Source organism: Typopeltis vanoorti, chromosome 4 (genome assembly GCF_054136105.1).
Source record: "Typopeltis vanoorti isolate ZY-2024b chromosome 4, IOZ_Tvanoo_1.0, whole genome shotgun sequence".
Taxonomy (NCBI): Eukaryota; Metazoa; Arthropoda; class Arachnida; order Uropygi; family Thelyphonidae; genus Typopeltis; species Typopeltis vanoorti.
Window position 1 is genome coordinate 101698910 of NC_143552.1, and position 20646 is coordinate 101719555.

A 20646-nucleotide genomic window follows, 5' to 3' on the forward strand; every position below is an offset into this window, starting at 1 on the left:
TTGCCACTGAGTCTCCAAGGTTTGGTTCCTGTTCTCAAACTCTCATTTTTCTTGAATACTGTTTGTGTATTTTAGTCTACAGTTCTCATCTGAGAGATGTTCAACTTTTATTCACTTTAAAACTTTCTTAAATACCCTTCTTTTCAATATGAAATTCAATTCTATCCTGCTCAAGACTAAATGGTGATCACTTCCAATTTCAAATCATCTGTACACGTTCGTGTCCTGCACCAGTGAGAAACCGTCACTATCAACATAGTCAATGAGACTTTTCTTATTCCTTGCCTCTCTCCATGTGAATTTATACACATTTTTATATTGGAAAATTGTGTTAGTAATAATGAGTCCATGTCCCGAGTAGAAATCCAACAGGTATTTGCCATTATTATTAGCTTTGCTCTTTTCTCCAAATTTTCCCAAAATATTTTTGTATGTCTCACAATCATTTCCTACTCTGCTATTTAGATCCCCAACAAGGACCAACTTTTCCTTTTTCATTGTGTCAATTGCTTTCTGTAAAGCCCCCCAAAATTCCTCCACTTCTACCTTAGTAGAACCTTCTGTGGGACCATATTCACAAATAAGTCTCATTGTCCAGTTCCCCATTCTGATATCTGCCCACATCACTCTACTTGATATTGTCTGCCATTCAAGATTAGCCTCATATTTAGTGTTGAATACTATGGCTACTCCTTCTTTTCCTTGATTGTCATTGCCTGAATATAACATTTTATATTTATTGCTAAGAAAGATCTCACCAGTTTTGTCTTTTTTGTTTCAGTCACCCCTATTATTTCGATCTGGTACTTATCTAATTCCTCAGCTAGCTCCATTTCTTTGCCATTCAAACTTCTTATGTTGATAGTACTGATCTTGAACTCTGGTGATACTGATTTGGGGTGTGTTTCAGGATTTGTTCCAGTAGCTGACTTTTTGCTGTTCATCCTGGTTCCCTAGTGTAAACAATGGGGACCTTGTTTAACGGGTGATGCCCCAGTTAAACAAGGATGATACAACATGATGATACAATCATGTTGTATCATCATTTTATACTGTGGTTTAAGCCAATAACAATACAATTTGGTTGGCTAAATCCCAAAATGCCAGCCCATCCTCATTCATTCAGTATCCAGGTAGATACCTAACAGGGTGCACCAAGAGAAGATGAATATTGGATATTACGTCAGGAGCCCTGGTCGGTTCTATGCATTCCTTTAAAGGCTAAATGTATTTCCCTACTGAGTGTTCCTGATAAGATTTATGCAAGTATGCTTGAGAAATGGTTGAGAAGGACTGTGGAAGAGAAGCTTGGTGAAGAACAATCTGGATTCAGGCCAAATAGAGGCTATCATAATCAGAGTTTCACTTTACGACAAATAGTTGAGAAATCAGGGGAATATAACAACAATCTGTATTTAAGTTTTGTAGATCTGGAAAAGGCATATGAGAAGGTGCCAAGAGAGAAGCCATTCAGAAAGCTATAGTTGTATGGTATCAGTGAGGTATTATATCAAGCAGTACATAATCTTTATTTGAGTTGTAAGTCAGCAGTTAGAATTGAAGGAAGTACAGGAAGATGGTTTAATGTTAAATCTGCTGTCAGACAAGGATGTACATTATCCTCGCTGTTATTCATTATCTATATGGATCACGTTATGAGGGAAAGTGATATTAAACCTGATATCAAAATTGGATGTCAGCTCTTTGCTTTATACAGATGATGTTATACGTCTAAATAACCTGCAAAGGTTGGTCAATTGGTAGAGCCTCTGCTACTAATGGCTCAGCAAACAGTTAAGCAAGTTCGAGCGTGGTTAGTAGTTGGAAGGAGATCAATCGTTCTATGCTGTTGGCACACTCTCCCTCGATGAGTCTTTGGACTCCCTGGAGGTGTCACATAATAATAATAATAAATCCGCTACAAGTCTGCAAGGCTCCCTGACTAAATTGAATAACTATTGTAATAGATATGGTATGAAGGTCAGCAGTAACAAGACAAAGACGGTGAAAATAGGGAAAAACATTGAAAATATCAACTGCATTGTGAATGGAGAACCTATAGAACAAGTAAAACGTTTCAGCTACTTAGACACAATTTTTAGTGAAGATGGTAAATTAAATATGGAAATAGACAATAGAATCAACAAAGCTGGTATTGTAGGAAGTCACCTGAATAAATTTATATGGAATAAGAAAGAAATTAGTCAAAACACTAAATTAGCTGTATACGTGAGTTGACAAACCAATGTTAACTTTTTTTTTATTTTTATTTTTTATGTTTTGCCCATACACAGGAGGTTGGTTCGTCAACCTGTAGTACATTAGTCCCGTGTGTGGGTAGTGGGTTGGGAAAGGAGCAGTTTGTTTACATTTGATTTGAATGACTTTAAATTGTATTCCTTGGGAAACAGTGGGAGACTGTTCCACAGTGTAGCAGTTGCAGGGAATGAAGGAAGAGGAAATGAAACTTGTTCTATAACATAGTATAACTAAGATGAAAAGCCAAACGGCTATTTTTTTTTCTGGCGAGTTTGATAAGTAAAGGGGGATAAAAATCCCTTATTGTTTTTCAGCCAGTAAACGAAACTAAGATCGAAATTATGAAACTTGTTCTGTTTGTTTCTGGGTGTACTGTGAAGGGATGTTGTGCAGCAGCTGCACGTGTTCCAATGAGCTTAGTACTGAGCAGGGAAATTATTGATGTTATTTCAGATGAGCATTTCCCATGGAAATATTTGTAGAATATACATACTGCAGAGACCATACGTCTGTTTGAAAGTGGGGGTAGAGAGTTAGTAAGGGATGGATCATTGATGAGTCTAATTGCTCTCCTCTGTATTGAGTCGAGCATTTTGAGAGAGCTTTTAAGGCCCCACCCCCATATGTGGGAGCAGTATTCAATAGTTGGATGGATTTTTGACTTGTATAATGTTAATAGCTGTTCGGGGGTGAAGTAGCGTCTTGAGCGAAAGAGAAATACTAGTTTTTTTTTAGGCTGAGGATGCAGTGTTTGAAATATGTTTATGCAGTAGAGGTTTGATCTGAGGGTGATTCCAAGGAGTGAGATCTCAAACTGTCTGGAATTTTGATACCCAAATTTCCAGACAGTTTGAGATCTCAAACCATCTGGAAATTTGGGTATCGTCAAAAAGGATACTGGGAAAAAAATTGTGGATCTGAGAGCTGGGTTAGAAGTAAAGCACTTGACCAAAGATTAGAGACTGCAGATAATGAGAGTCCTGAGAAAGATTAGGGGCATGAACAGATGGCATCAATGGCAATATCATATTAAAAATGAGGATATTAGGAAAAAACTTGATATTGTCAGCATCCAGGAATGCATTAGCAGAGCTAATCTCAGGTGGTATGGTCACTTAAACAGAATGGAAGAGGAAAGATTAACAAAACAAGTGTTCTCTGTCAAGTTGGCAGGAAATACACCCAGAGGAAGACCAAGATATAAGTGGATTGATACAGTAAAAAGTGCCTTAGAAGAGAGAAATATAAGACATGATAATATTGGAGTTTTGACAGGCAACAGACTGATTTGGAGGAAAATTGTAGATAGGAAGTTAGTAATGATGTAAATTTTTCATGTAGTACTATCATATCCTGTACATCCCTTAAGGAATACATGTCAGGAATTTGATGATGGTGAGAAAGCAGTTGATACCAAGAAAAAGTTAGTTCTTGTTGTAGATCTTTAATAGCAGAGTGGGAAATTAATACTAGACTCATGGTTTGGAGAAAAGAGCAAAAGATAATAATAATGATAAGTACTTGCTGGATTTTTGTTCAGGACATGGATTAGTCATCATTACAAATCTCATGATCCATCATCAAAATGTGCACAAATTCGTGTGGAGAGATAAACATGAAAAATAAGAACAGTTTCATTGACCATGTTATTGTTGATAATGATATATCTGTGCAGTGGTTCAGGACACAGGAGGATTTGAAATAGGTATCTATCACTATTTAGTTTTAAGCAGGATAAAATTGAATATCATATTGAAAAGGAAAGTGTTAGGAAGTTAAAATTATTCAAAATCATGCTGCTTTGGGAGGTGAACTATAGATCCAAATATTCGAATATTGTTCAAGATAAAATGTGAAAGGGTTTGAAGACAATAATCAAATATTAAAGACTTGTTGCCAAAATCTGAAGAAAACATTGGTAGATTCAGCCAAGAAAGCATGTGATGAAGTTGTCTGTGAAGATCTTTGCAAACAACTGCATGGATTCAAGTTCAAAAAAAAATTTTCATAACTGCTTTTCAACTCAGGAAGTTACAGAGGCAGCCATAGAAATCTGTAAAAGCAGCTAAATAAAAGTAACAGAAGGACTTGGTTAAATATAGAAAATAAAAAATATTAGGAAGATAGCAAAGTGTGCTTGAGACTTTTGAAAAGCTTAGAAATAATTTAGAAAGCAGTACTCTAAAGGGAATTGCACTCTGGATTGATATATCAACAAATTTCCTTACTGTACTGCTTCAGTCATTGCTTTTATTGCCAGACAAAGCTAGTTCTACCATTTTTGGTGTCATCCCCTACTTTCCATACTGTTATTTTCTCTCTCTCTCTTTTACTTTAGATATATGTGATATGAAAACTCAAGATAAAGATATTCTTGATGTCTGGATTAATTACTCTGAAAGAATACAGGCATCCCTTGCTTAACGCAGGATTTGATTAATGCAGCAAAATTAATTGCGGCAAGAGTTTTGTTTAATGTGCCTTAAAATTCACCACGCAAAAACATGCAAGCCTCATAATGTGAGCATGATGACGTCATTCCTCCCATGCAGCCGTACTCTCAGAGCCTGAGTGCCAGCCAGTTACTTCGCAGCTAGCATTAAGAGTGGGTGTATTACAAGCTCCAGTTGTTCTGCTGTATGTATTTACAAATTACGTTTTTTCGTAAATTTTACAGCCTATTAACACGTTCGCTGGCAACTACGAATATACTCGTAGTTGGTACGTGAGCATTACAAGCCAACTACGAATATACTCGTATGACGCTTACCGCCAGCAATGAGATTACCCGTACTGACCTTGAAGAAGTGAAAATGCTTGGCGTGCGGAGCTAGCAGCGAAAGTGTGTATACTCGTAGATGGTATATGAGCCTCACAAGCCAACTACGAATATACTCGTATATCGATTACTGCCGGCAATGAGATTACCCGTGTTGACCTTGAAGAAGTGAAATTGCTTGGCATACAGTAACAAACTATGCCCGAGTAGCGTGGCAGCGAACGTGTTAATCATGTTGAAGAATAAGAGCAATCCCACAACCGGGTCATTAAGTGAAAAAAAGAAGATGAAAGTAGTTACCTTATATACAAAACTTGATATAATTAAAAGATTTAAAGGTGATGAAAGTAAAAGTAAGATCGGAAGCAATCTTACCTTTTAATTATAATTAAAAGATTTAAAGGTGGTAAAAGTAAGATCGGAAGCGAATTTGGTTTTAACGAGTCTACAATGCGAACTATTTTATCCAAAGCTGATGAGTATTGCGAGCAAGTTAAAGTTGCACTACATCTGCAAGTATGCAATGCACACGTAACCAGAGTGCTATAATGGTTGAAATGGAAGATCTGTTAATTATTTGGCTGGAAGACTGCAATCAAAAGAGAATTCCAATTAGTGGCTATAATATCACGGCCAAAGCCCTCAAAACATAAAGAGACTAAATATAAAGAAGACAAATATAAAAAAAAAAAAAAAAAAGTTCACAGCTAGCAAAGGCAGGCTTGAAAATTTTAAATCTATGGCTGGGTTAAAGAATATGAAAATAACAGATGAAGATGCTGCATCCACATTTCCTGCTGAGCTGCAGAAAATTATCGAAGAAAATTATTATAATTACCACCATATTTTCAATGTAGATGAAACTGGTCTCTATTGGAAAAAAATTCCATCTAGAACTTTTATATCAAAAAAAGAAGCGGCTCAGCCTGGCTATAAACTACAAAAAGTTCGCTTAACAGTTATGCCTGAAGGGAATGCTAATGGAGATTTTCAATTGAAGCCACTACTTGTCTATCAAACTCAGAACCCAAGGACTTTAAAAGGATGTAACAAGGACTATTTACCTGTAATTTGGCAGGCGAATCAGAAGGCTTGTGCTACTCAACATCTATTCAAAGATTGGTTTAAGTCTTTTTTTGCCTCACAGTTGAAGCTTATTGCAAGAGAAATAATTTAGCTTTCAAAGCTCTTTTGCTTTTAGATAATGCACATGGTCATCCAAATTCTCTTAATGATCTGTGTGAGAATGTGAAAGTTTTATTTTCCCCAACAAATACGACATCATTGCTACACCTATGGACATGGGTGTCATTGCAACTTTCACACCCTAATTTCTTAAAAAAACATTCTCAAAGGCAGTAGAAATGGGAGAAAATGCAATTACACTACAAGAATTTTGGAAAAAATTTAACATTAAACACAATTGAAAACATTCATGATTCGTGGGAGCAATGTCTTCTAGCTGAATGAAAGCTGTTTGGAAAAACCTTTTGCTGGAATGCGCTAATGACTCAGGTTGTTTTCAAAATCCTGTGAACACCGTGGTCGAAGAAATCATTGCAATTGGTGAAGACCTTGGTTTTGATAGTTGTTGATACAGAAGATGTTAAAGAATTATTCAATTCAGATTCAAAAGATTTCAGTGACAACGATCTTCTTGAAATTGAAAACAACAACGCACATATGAAGACAACAAATAAATGGAATGTGAAGATGGTGAATATATCCAAAGGAGATAACAGTCAAAGAACAGGATGGAATATTTCGCAGTTTAGAATCGCTTAAGCAGCAAGTAATGGATATGGATCCAGATATTAATCAAAAAATGCTTGTTTGCTGAAGTCTGGAGAGTCAATTTGCTTGTTATCATAGAATTTATGCCAATAAGAAAAAAACTGAAACTGTTGAAACAACTCTTGATAACTTCTTTTGATAAAAAAAATTGTAACTAACGTACGTACAAGCATTTAACACGTTCGCTGCCAACTACGAGTATACTCGTAGTAGGTGAACCTGCTTCACAAGCCAGCTACGAGTATACTCGTAGGACGCTTACCGCCGGGAACGAGATTATTGTAGTGACCTTGAAGAAGCCAAAATGCTTGGCTTGTGGGGCTAGCATCAAAACTGTGTATTCTCATAGACCGTATATGCTCCGTACAAGCCAACTACGAGTATACTCGTAGGACGTTTACCTCCGGTAACGAGATTATCGTACTGACCTTGAAGAAGGAAAACTGCTCGGCGTAGGGGAACAGACCACCTTGAAGAAGGAAAACTGCTCGGCGTAGGGGAACAGACCATGCCAAAGTAGCGTGGCAGCGAACGTGTTAATAAACATTTACTTTGCATTCATTTTTTATCTTTCCTAAAAGAGTACCATATAAAACGAACTATTAATACAGTAATGGATCATGGACGAATTGTAATTTTTACCAGAGATTATTATATTTGATTAACATGATTTTGATATACGTGGTAACATCGAGGGATTAATTAACCGCGTTAATCGAGGGATACCTGTACTGAATGAAACATGAAGTTACTGAAAAATGGTGTAAAGAGGAATGCAGTCAGGAGTACATATCAATACTTGAGGTAGGAAAAGCCACCAAAAACTGGAAATGTGGAGTAGGCAGCTGGAATAGATGATATTTGACCAAAAATGCTCAAATAAGCATGTATAAAAGTTTAACAGTGGCTATACACTGCATAATTCTGATTCCTGTTCACAGGGTCAAATTCCAGATAATTGGAGAGTAGAGCAATTGTACCACCCATCTGTTAAATGGAAAATAAAAGTGATTGTGAGAAATATGGCACACTAAGTGGTTAGTGTTTCCGCTCTCCAGTCAAAAGGCTGCAGGTTCGAATCCCGCCTTGGGCATGGATGTTTGTGAATTGTTTGTGAAAATACTAGTGGTGGTGGTTGGTGTAGATGTGGTTCATTGTAGAGATGGAGTTGGTGATGGAGGCAGAGTTGTAGAGCAAGTGCCCTCTCTCAATGAGTCTATGGACTCCCTGGAGGTGTTATGTAATAATAATAATAAATATAGAGGAATTTTCTTACTGAGCATTCCAGGTAAGATTTGTGTAAACATACTTCAGAAGAGGCTAAGAAAAATCAAAAGAACAAAGTGGACTCAGGCCAAATAAAGATTGTCAGGATTAGATTTTCACATTTAGACTAATAGTCAGGAAATTGTGGGAATATAATAAAGATTTGTATTTGAGTTTTGTAAGATTTCAAAAAGGCATATGACTGTTTCTTAGAGTAAAGCTGTTCGAAACACAATTAACAGATGTAAAATTGATTGTCAAACTAGAACGGATGGGGTTGGATATTAGACAAGTGCATTAGATTGGAATTGGTTGTCAGATAGGTATTGGCAAGTTGTGTATGGGGGAGCAATATCCCTGAGAGGAAAGTCACTAGTGGTGTACCTCAGGGGTCTGTTTAGGGCTGTTTTGATTAATATGTACGTTAATCATATTGATAAAGATTTGAATGGGGATATTCAGTTATTTGCAGATGATGCAAAGTTGAGATAAACTGTGAGGAGTAGAGCTGATGTTAGGGCCTTACAAGGAATAGACTGAGTGAATGGAAATGGAAATGCTAGTTCACTGTGGCAAAATGTAAGATTTTAAAATTTGGAAACAAAGATGAGATGTAGAATTTACTCATAGTGGGGATATATTGTAGAGAGGTGGAAGAAATAAGAGATCTTGGGTTCATGATGGATAAAGATCTGAAATTTAGAGGAAACATTGCCAAATTTGTGACACCTTAACGAATTCTGGCAGTGATACAGAGGAAACTGACTTATAGAAGATTCAGATTCTATTGTATAAGGCTATGATTAGGCCACACATGGACTACCATGCACAGATTTGGTTACCTGGTTTTCAGAAGGATAAAGAGATGTTGGAGGGAGTCCAAAGGCAATTGACTAAAATAGATTTTTGATCTCTGGAATGTTGAATATAAAGAAAGGCTGAGACGATGCAATTTGCATAGTCTAGTGGATAGGAGGAGGGGGGGGTGATATGATAGAGATGTACGAGTTGGTAAGGGGTTTTTATAGGATTAATAATGAAGAGATTTTTCATAAAATGGCAGGAGATTGGGGAGAACAAGAAGTCAACTCTGGAAGCTGTATAAGTAGGATGTGAGCAATGGAGTGTGAAAGCATGTTTTTTGCATGAAGAGTTATAATAATAACTAATAATAAATGGCATTATATTAATATATATAGTCTGTATTTCTGTTGTGAGTCTGCAATTAGAATTGAAGGAGATACAGGAAGATGGCTTGATGTTAAATCAGGCATGAGGCAAGGGTGTATATTTTCTCCACTGTTATTCATTATATATATGGATTGGTTCATATCAAAATTGGAGATATTGAACTCAACTCTTTATGCAGATGATGTACTCCTAAGCAAATCACAGATCCAATAGATGTCTTCAGAATTTTCTAATTAAATAACTTCTTTTTTCTTTATTTCTCCCTACTATTCTTGACAGAAGAAATGTTTCTTCTGTCAAGAATAAAGAAATATTTCTTCTCATCTCACATATATTACAAGAAATTTTCAAGAAGGTATTTTAATAGTCAAGTGGATACTAGATCCAGCATTATTTCAAAGCCGAATGTAGAAACTATGAAAGTTTTGTTAAAAATTAGTTGACCACAGAGCTAGCATTAACTCAGCATTAAGGTTTCAGCTCGTTAATGAGCTGAAATCTTATCAATAAATGGACCAAATTTGAAAGCAAATATATGGATGCCTGGGCAGCATGCGTTGTTTTCTAAGGTGGTCCGTGCTAGGGTGACTAGTAAATGCCAGCAGGCGTACTCCCGTTAGATCTCTGGTCAACTCATTTTTAACGAAACTTTCATAGTTTCTACACTTGGCTTTGAACTAATGCTGGATCTAGTATCCACTTGATTTTTATAATTTTTGCATCACCGAAATGAAGCCTTTTGACTCTTTATTTTAATAAGTATTTTAATAGTATATTTCATGAAATGTTTAGTCAGGTTTATATCTTACATACTGAAAAATATGATGATTGAATTTCTTGAATTTTTTATTACAAGGAATAAAATTTAGAGATATCGAGCTTAGATGATGTTGATAAAGTTGAAGAGAAAATAAAATGGAAATTGCAGCAGAACACCAATTTTAAGTGTCTTGTGGCTTAGTTACAAGATAAAAATTTGCACTCAGAAACTAGATCTTCTTACTCAACTCTGTGTGTTAAGTAGAATTGTTTAGTTCAGATTTTATTAAAGAGAGAAAAATACTTCATAAAGTTGTTCATTCTGGGTGATGATTGAGCACTTGAGAGTCCGAAGAATCTAAGGAGTCCGAAGACTCATCGGTGGAGGACACCCACTGTACAACTTTCCATCTCCACCACTACACCGAGCCTCTACTACCAATCATCCTCATCAATGCCATCTACCACCCACCACAACTAGTATTTTTTGTCTGTAAATTGTGTGTATTCTGAAGGGCCGATTTGTCTGTATGTGGGATGAAAAACCAGAGTTTCCGGGAGAAAAAAAAACTGCTACATCCATATGAGATCGGCTAACTCACCTTCGATTGAAAATGTTAATGTTTGCATGTGTGTGTGTGTATTATGAGAACTACGATCTATGAGTTTCATACCGAAAAACTATCGGCAAAACCAAGCGTAAGTGACCACTTGGTAGTATAACACCAAGGTAACTCGAAACAAAGGTGGAGCAAGCTCCTTCACTATTCTTGATATTTTCTCATAATGTAAAACACAGCTCCTAGGAGATGTAATACTGTCATTACATTATGAGGAGAGGTCACTACCCAGACCGGTTTCAACATTTTTTGAGGTCTCATCAGTGAGTAGGTAGACCTGGAAGATATCAAAGCTTAGTGAAAAGAACTTACATACCTTCACTATACAAATGCCATAAAGGTGTGCTTATATTTTATAACTAAGATGAAAAGCCAAACGGCTAGTTTTCTGGTGATGAGACCTCAAAAAAGGTTGAAACCGTCTGGGTAGTGACCTCTCCTCATAATGTAATGACAGTATTACATCTCCTAGGAGCTGTGTTTTACATTATGAGAAAATATCAAGAATAGTGAAGGAGCTTGCTCCACCTTTGTTTCGAGTTGCCTTGGTGTTGTACTACCAAGTGGTCACTTACGCTTGGTTTCGCCGATAGTTTTTCGGTATGAAACTCATAGATCGTAGTTCTCGATCTTGAGTTTCGCTTACTGGCTATAAAACAAAAAGGGATTTTTATCTCCTTAATTTCTATTAAGGTTGCCAGAAAACTAGCCATTTGGCTTTTCATCTTAGTTATAATTTACCTTCATAACTCTGCTACTAGTATGTTCTTTCTTGTGGTTATATCTCCCTCTCATGCCTCATATATATGAGAGGAAATTAGTGCTGCAGGCCAAAGATAATTCCAAAAAGTTCTTTTGGTGTGTAATAAGTAAAAGGAAGAATAATAATTTTGATTAATGCCAATGGTAGGAGGCAACTGAAGCAGCAGCAGCTCTCAAAAACCAACCAAATCTCAATAAATACGGTTGCATTAAGCTTCCGAAGATTTGGGAAACACTCATCACCAGAGTTCCCACCTTACATTCCAGGCCACCTACTACTGCCCTTAGAGGGCGCTCTACCTAGATAGGACTTTAGTGTCACCCACATGGTTGGACTTAGTATTGTTTGTTATTTGTGTATATGTTACATTAATTGTTTTTGTAATCCCCGTAGATGTCCTAGTGACTAGGACGAAATATAGGAAGTATTAAATTCTATTTTAATTCGTTTTGAGTGTTGTAAAAAATCCATTAAGCCTCCAACATGATGTCCTCACAGCACTTAAGCCTCTACACACATGTTATATCAGTTGCTTTAATATCATTTTTGTTCTGGGTGTTATCAGAACTTTCCAGACCCCTTTCTCCCTCTCATGCCTCATATATATGAGAGGAAATTAGTGCTGCAGGCCAAAGATAATTCCAAAGAGTTCTTTTGGTGTGTAATAAGTAAAAGGAAGAATAATAATTTTGATTAATGCCAATGGTAGGAGGCAACTGAAGCAGATGAAATAGTGAATTACTAACTGAACACTTTGCAACGATTGAGAAAAAATTGCAGCCAAGACATCGATGTTGACTGATATTGATATTCAAGATTTAGTACAATGTAGCATGTGTTTAATGTGTTCATTACTGAGAGTGAATGGTTTGTGATACAAGAGTGAGAATGTTTGTTGGAAATGGTTCATGAGCAAATGCAAGTTGTGTTGGGAGTAGAAGAATGAAGTGACTGATGTTAAGGATATATGGTGGAATTGTGAAAGTGTTATGGAGAATGTAGCAGAAGCATTAACTGATAGTGCATGAAATACAAATGAAAGTTTGAAGGAAGTGGATGAAAGCATGAACACTTTGCAACGATTGAGAAAAAATTGCAGCCAAGACATCGATGTTGACTGATATTGATATTCAAGATTTAGTACAATGTAGCATGTGTTTAATGTGTTCATTACTGAGAGTGAATGGTTTGTGATACAAGAGTGAGAATGTTTGTTGGAAATGGTTCATGAGCAAATGCAAGTTGTGTTGGGAGTAGAAGAATGAAGTGACTGATGTTAAGGATATATGGTGGAATTGTGAAAGTGTTATGGAGAATGTAGCAGAAGCATTAACCGATAGTGCATGAAATACAAATGAAAGTTTGAAGGAAGTGAATGAAAGCAATAATGTTGATGATGAGATGCCAGTGCAGAAAGAAATTGCACACTTACATGGATTTCTTCACTGGACAAAACACAAGCTTGAGTGATTAGAGATATTACTGGTGTGTGGTACAGCAGGAGGGAGAAAGAAAGAGTGAATGGGGAAAAGTATATAAGTGTGAGAAACTGGGAGAAAAGAGAGAGAGAGTATTATATGAGGATTTGATGATAATAGGTATTCTTAATGAGAAAACGATGAAAGCAAGTTTCCCAGGTGTGAAGATGAAGTAAGTTAGTGAAGCTATAAGTTGGCATAAGAAAGAAGTGAACGAGTTAATTGTTTTGGCAGTCAAAAATTATTTGAAAGGTGAGAAATATGTAATGAAAGAGGATATGAAAGAGTCGGAAGAAGAAAAAAATGAAGAGTAAGAAAGTAAAGATTGTGAGTCTTCTGTCTCGGTATGATAGGGCAGGATTGAGAGGCGCCATGATTGACAATGAGAAGATTGTTTAGGAGGAATGGTGTGTCATTTATAGATGTGGGGAGTGAATTTGATGGATGAAAAGACCTGCATATGCCTGATAGAACGCGCTTGAATGGTTTTGGAGTAGATGCTTGGAAAAAGTGTTGTTCAGCAGTGAGAGTTTGGAAATGCAAAACCAAGGAAACTAGAGAAATTAAGGGGGAGCAATCAAGCATGTGTCTAACATCCCCGGGGGGGGCAAATGAGTGTGAGTGCAGGATACATAAGGATATAGCCACCTCTGGGATAGATGAGTATGAGTGCAGGAATGATTGTGATGAGCTGGGTACAGTTTACCAAGTTTTGAATCTGAATGGGCAGCTAATGACATTATGTAAGGGTAACTGGACCCAAGGAAATGTTAAAATGCATGTCCATGAATGCCTAAAGTATCAGAAATAAAGGAGGGGAGTTTTGGGCATTGGTCAGCTCGACTTGGCCAAAAATGATTGGTATCAGTGAGACCTGGTTATCAGAGAACGGTTAGTTTCAGGGATAGAATGTAATGGATATTATATTTTCAGAGAACATAGAGGAAATAGAGCAAAGGGAGGGGTATTATTAATGATAGCTGAAGAACTTCAAGCAACAAAAATAGAAGTTAAGGAAGATTGTAGATCTGAGGGAAATGGTTCATTTAAGGCTGTCTGTGTGAGATTGAGGCCAACAGGACAAAATATATTGTTGGTTGCTGCTATAGACCTGGGAGTCTAGAAAAAAATGTGGATGACATGTATCGGTAGATTACACAACGAGTGCGGGCCAAGCAATTATTATGCGAGACTTCAACTATGGGGATATAGATTGAAAGGAAGAAAGGGCACATGGAAAAATGGAAATGGAATTTTACAGTTACCAAGGGATAATTACCTGAAAAAGCACATTAACAAGGGGGGGGGACCAGTGGTTTGAGAGAGTGATCAGAAGTTGAAAGTTTATTTTTCACTTGGTTAGAATATAATAAATTTAGTTTAATCCTTTATCCAAGTGTGAGCAACTAAATTTATTATATTCTAACCAAGTGGAAAATAAACTTTCAACATCTTTCTCTAAATCCAGAGTAATTTATTAAAAAGGTGGCACACCATTTGGCAACTCCTATAGGTAGAGATGACCTTGCTAATGCTTCTGCCTGGTATCTTCACTTGGGACTGGCTCCCACTGAAGAGACCTCAATAAAGGTTGAAACTAGTCTGGGTAGTGGCCCTTCCCTTAATGCATAACATTAGACATATCCACAAGGAGATGTGTTTTGCATTATGGGAGATACTGAGATAGGAGTGATAGTATCTTGCTCCACCTTTGCAAGGAGTCGCCTGGTGTTGCACCACCTTACCCCAGTCCTGAAGATACTTTCAGGCGCAAACTTTGTTTGCTCACACTTGGATGAAGGATTAAACTAAATTTATTATAGAGTGATCAGAAGATCTATCTATAACTACGGTAGTAACTTTAACTCCAACTGGGGAAAGTGACCAACCATCTGGTACTGGGAGATTGCTCAATACATAGAATTTTCAGTTAGGAAAGGGTTTATGTAAAACTACAATGATGGCGATTATGACAAACTTAGGAGGAAAAAATTCATGATATTAGCCATGCCATCTGAATGCAAAAAGGTAAGTCAAAGGAAATGATTGTCTTGGTTGGTACAAATGATTTGAGAGGCAACAAGTGTTATATGAGGGAGGATGTAAAAGAATTGTTAGAAGAGGTAAAACTGAAGAGCGAGGAAGTGAAGATTGTAAGTCTCCTGCCATGCTGTGATGAGACAAATTGAGGAGATGAGGGCGTTAGTAGCCAATGAGTTTATACGTAGATTGTGCAGGAGGAATGATGTAGGATTTGTTGATCTGTGGTCTGTGTTTGGTGGAAAGAAGAGTTTGTACAATGCTGATGGACTGCATCCAAATGGTTTTGGTGTTAGGTGTCTGGAGAGCTTTGTTCACCAAGCATGCTGAAACACAAATTCAGGAAAACTTAAGCAATTAGGGTGGAAGCAGGTGAGTTTGTGTGATTGCACCCATGAGGTGAGTGAGTGAGTGTAGGAATGACCAAATGTAGAATCTAGTCTCTTTAGCAAAAATATTGAATAGGGTAGTCAATTCAGGAAGTAAAGGTGGGTTGAGGCCTAAAGGGTTGCTGCAGTTCTATATACCAATGCCAGAAGTTTCAGGAACAAGAGGAAGGAGTTTCTGGCATTGGTTAGTGCAACCTTGACAAAAGTTATAGGCATTAGTGAGATGGGCTATCAGCAGATGGTGTGGCTACAGGGATTGAATGTAAAAGGTTTAGTATTTTCAGGGAAGATAGAATAGGGGGAGGGGTACTAATGATAGCAGATGAATTGCATACAAATAGAATAGGAGGCTGGTGGGAGGGTGGCTGTTCATTTGAAGCACTCTGGTGTGAGATTAAGGCTAGTAAGACAAAATATACAGTTGGTTGTTGCTATAGGCCAGGGAGTTCCACAGATGATCTGAAGACATGTATCACCAAATTAGTACAGGTCAAGTGATTATTATGGGGGCGAAGGCTCAATTATGCAGATAGACTGGAAGGAGGAAGGATCACATGGCAGGAAAGAAATTGCATAATTCAAATATCAAATAAAGTATCACATAATTCAAACACATATCCTCATAACATAAATATATGAAAATATGATTTCTGCATTACTTCAACCTTAGTATCACCTCTAGGCCTGGCTGCCACTGATGAGATCTCAATAAAGGTTGAAACTGGTCTGGGCAGTGACCCTTCCCATAATGCATAGCATGATACATGTCTGCAAGGATATATGCTTTGCATTGTGGGATACTAATGCAAATGATGTGAAGTCATTAGCCTCTATATATGAGTTGTCCCAACCCTGAAAATACTTCAGGCACAAACTTTGTGGACTTACACTTGGATAAAAGATTAAACGAAGTATATAATTTCTTGGTATCTTTAATTTATAGTATAACCAAGTGGAAAAACTTCCAACAGTTGATAAAGGTGATAGATATTTTGCAGGATGACTTAAGTAAATTGGCACTCTGGGCAAAGGACAATGGTTGTCAAATTTAATGTTGTAAAATGTAAGGTACTTTGGAATGAAAGGGTTGCATATTTCGTATCATATTCATGGTACTAGATTACAGGAAATTGATGAGGTTAGTGGTCTGAAGATAATGGTGGATAGAGATTTGAAATACAGAGAACATATTGCAAGAGTTGGCAAAATAGAGAATTACTTGGATGTTGAAGAACATATTGACAAGTAAAGATAGGGAGGTTGTTATTATCCCTATTTATATGGTTATTATTTAGCCACATGTCGACTACTGTGCACAGATTTGATCACCTGCATTTCTAGGAAACCGGGAGGTGGTGGAGAGGATTCAGAGCTGAGTGATGAAGCTTGTGACATGTCTGTGACTGTTCCCTATGAAGATAGATTGAAGGTGTGTGTGGGTTGCAGAGTTTAGCTAACATGCAGAGGAGAGGAGATATGACAGAAACTTATAAGTTACTAAAGGGATTCTATAAAATTGGCACAAAAGGAATATGGGAAGTAAGGAGAAAACAAGAGGTCACACTTGGAAGTTGTCTAAGAATGTGTTTAGTAAGGGTATGCAGACTAGGTTCTTTACTTGCAGAGGGGTGAACGAGTGGAATGAATTGCCAGAGGTTGGTGAGCTCTCCAACAGTGAATAAGTTTAAGGAGGTAGGTATTGTATTAATGGATAATGTGGGTCTCCTGTAATGAGTCTTTGACTCCAAGGAGTATCCTTATAAATAATATCATTTAGGTTGAGTTATTGCAATAACAAGAGCAGCAATGGCTTATATATATGGAAATGGAGGTAGATGAATTGGAGGTGCATAGAATATTACAGAACCTTGATGCAAATACAGCTATGGGATTAGATGGTACCGCTTGAGTGTTATGAGAAGCTGGTAGGGAATTGACAGTGCCTTTGCTTTGACTACATTGTTTAAGTCTCATCTCTAGGTTCATCCCAAGAAGGTGGAAAGATGGGAAAATAGTTCCATTGCACATTTGAGATACCAATACTGAGATAGCAAATGACTGATCATTGACAGCATCTCAGGATTGGTGGTCAAGGTATTGTAGAAGTTGGTTAATACATTCATGTCTGGGTGATAATAGCTCTCTCATCATCACTCTATCTGATGGAACAAGAGAAAACACTGTGTCCTGCAGAAAATTTGTGCTTGCATTTTGGCAGACATGCTACGTAAAGTAATAATTCTTTAATTGTAACCAAATCTGCATTGGGGGGGGGGGGGGGTGTTCGTTTTAGGATAATTAGAAAACAGTAATGAAGGAGAATGCTATATTTGGTTGGTATATTTGGATTACTCAAAGGTGTAAATATTTTAATAGTAAACCATGTGAGAATCTGAAATGTAAAGGAAAGAACAAGTGTGAGTAGAAATAGATTCTTCTGACTCCATGGAGGTCAGATGTTGATAATAATAAATATTTGCATTACTGGCAAACAAGTTATATTCTGCTTCATTTTCTAAGAAGTTCCTTTTGTTTACTGAGGATCAGGATACATAATATCTGATCATTATAGGAATTATCCACACTTTTACAAATCCTACATTCATTACTTTTGTTTTGTTGTCGGTAGCTCTTCTGTCTTATCAATAATAGTTATCCCACATATGCTGGTATTTTGTTGCAGATCAGCCACTGCTTATAATAGAAGTATTCATTTTTTATCAGAAATAGATAAATTCTTACTATCCCTTTTTTTTGATAGCTGGAATAAAAATGTTCTTACATGAAAAACATTCCATCCTCAACAGATGCTATACTGCAGAAGCAAGAAAAACGAGTAGCTTTGTTTATCACTAAATACTGTACAGAGACATTTAGTCCAGTTGTCTCTAATTAGTGTAATTAGACACAACTGGAATGACACTCATAATAGAAAAACACTCCCTTCCCACAGACTATGCTGCATACACATACAAGCAGAACAGATTTATTGTAGTACTAAACATAACAGCTAACTAAACACATTTGTCCTAACATCCTCTTTCAAATTTTCATTTCCAGAAAATATGTATATATAAAAAAAGCTGTTTATAATGCAGTCATTGGACACAGAAAAGCACACAATTTATAAAAAGCAAAAATATCAAGATGTGAATATATATAATTTGAAATCAGTTTGAATTACATTTGAGATATTCAAAATCATCCAGACACTTCACAAATGCTAATTTTACAAATAAAATTCTACCAAAAAAAAGTTGCTACTAACATGCTGTTATTATAAGCTTTGTAAAAATGTGACCACTCAATGCGGAAGCGGCACACATGTGCTAAACCTAGTTCCCACTAGCGGTTTATGCACGTACAGACACTGTCTGGCATGAATATGTTAAAGGAAAATTTTAGGATGGCTTTTGACAGGATACTGCATGGAATTCTGGTAAATAAATTACATCACACAGAGATAGATATGAAGTGAATAAGAGGGATGGTTGATGGAGAGACATATAAGACATATATAAGTAGTTCAGGGATACAGTCCAGTAGAAGGCCTGTGACTAGTATGGCAGGTCTATGGAATAGGATAGATGGAAAAGGGGTGATATGATTGAGACATGCAAATTATTGAAAGGCTTATACAGGATTAATATAGAGGAAATTTTTCAGAACAGGTCTAGTGATTAGAGAACTAGAGGCCATTCTTGAGCAGGTGTGAGGACTAGATATTTTGCTTGAAGAGTGGAATGGGTTGCCAGAGTCTCCTGTGGCTGTCATTACTGTGAATGAGTTCAAAGCAAAGTATGATAGATATTGTGCCAGTATTGCATGGCACTTGGCATAATGTTTAGAGCCTCTATCAGTGAGTCTTCAGACTCCACAGAAGTGCCCATGTAATAATAACTGTGTGTGTGTGTTTTAATGGCAGTGCTATCTACTCATGAAAGGCTTGGAAACTCACATCCCATCAACATTGTTGAGATTCTGCTTCAGAGACCAAACATGATCTTTTTCATGCCATTTCAAGTCTCTGCTTACCATCTTATTGTAACACTATTTGTAAGCATCATCTATCATCAAAAAACTTTCACAAACATCCATGTCACATTGCAATACAAATCCACATCCTTTTGATAATAAAACAGAGATTATGCTATCCATGCCACCCAAGCCAATGACTATTCACATGCTAATCCAATGAGTTTTATTGTGTGTATTTATTATTATTATGGTGTTTTATGAATCTGGTAATAGTTATGTAAATAATAGCCTTAATTCAAAGAGTTATCAACCTGATAACCATTTGAATGATTATTAGGTTTATAACTACTTCAGTTTGGATTTATTAATTTTAAACTTATATTAAAACAATTTTCTTTTCTTCTAGATGAAGAGGTATGAGATAACCATTTCTTTTTAATCTTCACCCAATCTTGCTGATCACAAGACAGAGGCTTTTAATGCTCAGTCTTAACCAATCCTTAATAGGCAGCAAAGTGTTTGTTATTAATACTGTAATATGCATTGGACAGCAGATGGGGCTACTGTATAAAAATGCACTTTGGATTGATTGCAAATTGAATGACCGCTATTTGATCAGAAATTTGTATACTTTCAATATGGGTATATCAGTACTTTCAGTGTTTTGGTTTTCTACATTCAGAATATATATTTTTTAACTACAAGTGCATTAATTATACTTTATGTACATATGTATATATATATATATATATATAAATTCTGGCAAGCACAGTGCAATTTTCCCATCATTTTTAAAATTTTTCCCCTTTAGTTGCAAAAAAATAAAAAATAAAAAGAGTGAAGATCAAATATGCTTACAGTGGGGAGAATAATCTAGTCAGTTTCACATTCTGTAAATAGATTTGAAAACCTAAAATACTTATGAATTGTGTGACATTGGAAACTGCTGTTTTAATGTGACTTAATTAGGATTAAATAGTTTTGCAGTTTTTGAATAATTAAAACAGATTATACTGTATTCAATTTGAGACTATGCATCTACACAGCACAGATTCATGACCACTACGAAAATTAATTTTATATTTTGTTTTACATTCATTGTTTTACTTGGAGTGGAGGAGGGATTAGAAATAGATGACAGAAAACGTGCCAAAATATATTTTTATATGTATAAATTATTATTATTAGTGGCAGTAGTAGTATTACGTGAGCCTCCAAGAAGTCCAAAGACTCATTGAAGGAAGGCACCTACTCTATAACTCTCTGTCTCCACCACTCAATCCACTAACTACAACGAACCGCAACTGCCATCATCATCTGCACCAATGGC

At 36.5% G+C, this 20646-nt stretch overlaps 1 protein-coding gene across 1 annotated transcript in view; it reads left to right on the forward strand.

The window, feature by feature from the left end:
• LOC150107555 (uncharacterized) overlaps nt 1–20233 on the forward strand; it is a 52707-nt gene extending 32474 nt beyond the window's left edge. Inside the window, exon 3 of the mRNA XM_090391382.1 lies at nt 19723–20233. Within this exon, the coding sequence (XP_090247508.1) occupies nt 19723–19736 (14 nt within the window). The 3' untranslated portion in view covers nt 19737–20233. The remainder of the gene's footprint in view (nt 1–19722) is intronic.
• The last annotated feature ends 413 nt before the right edge of the window (nt 20234–20646 follow it).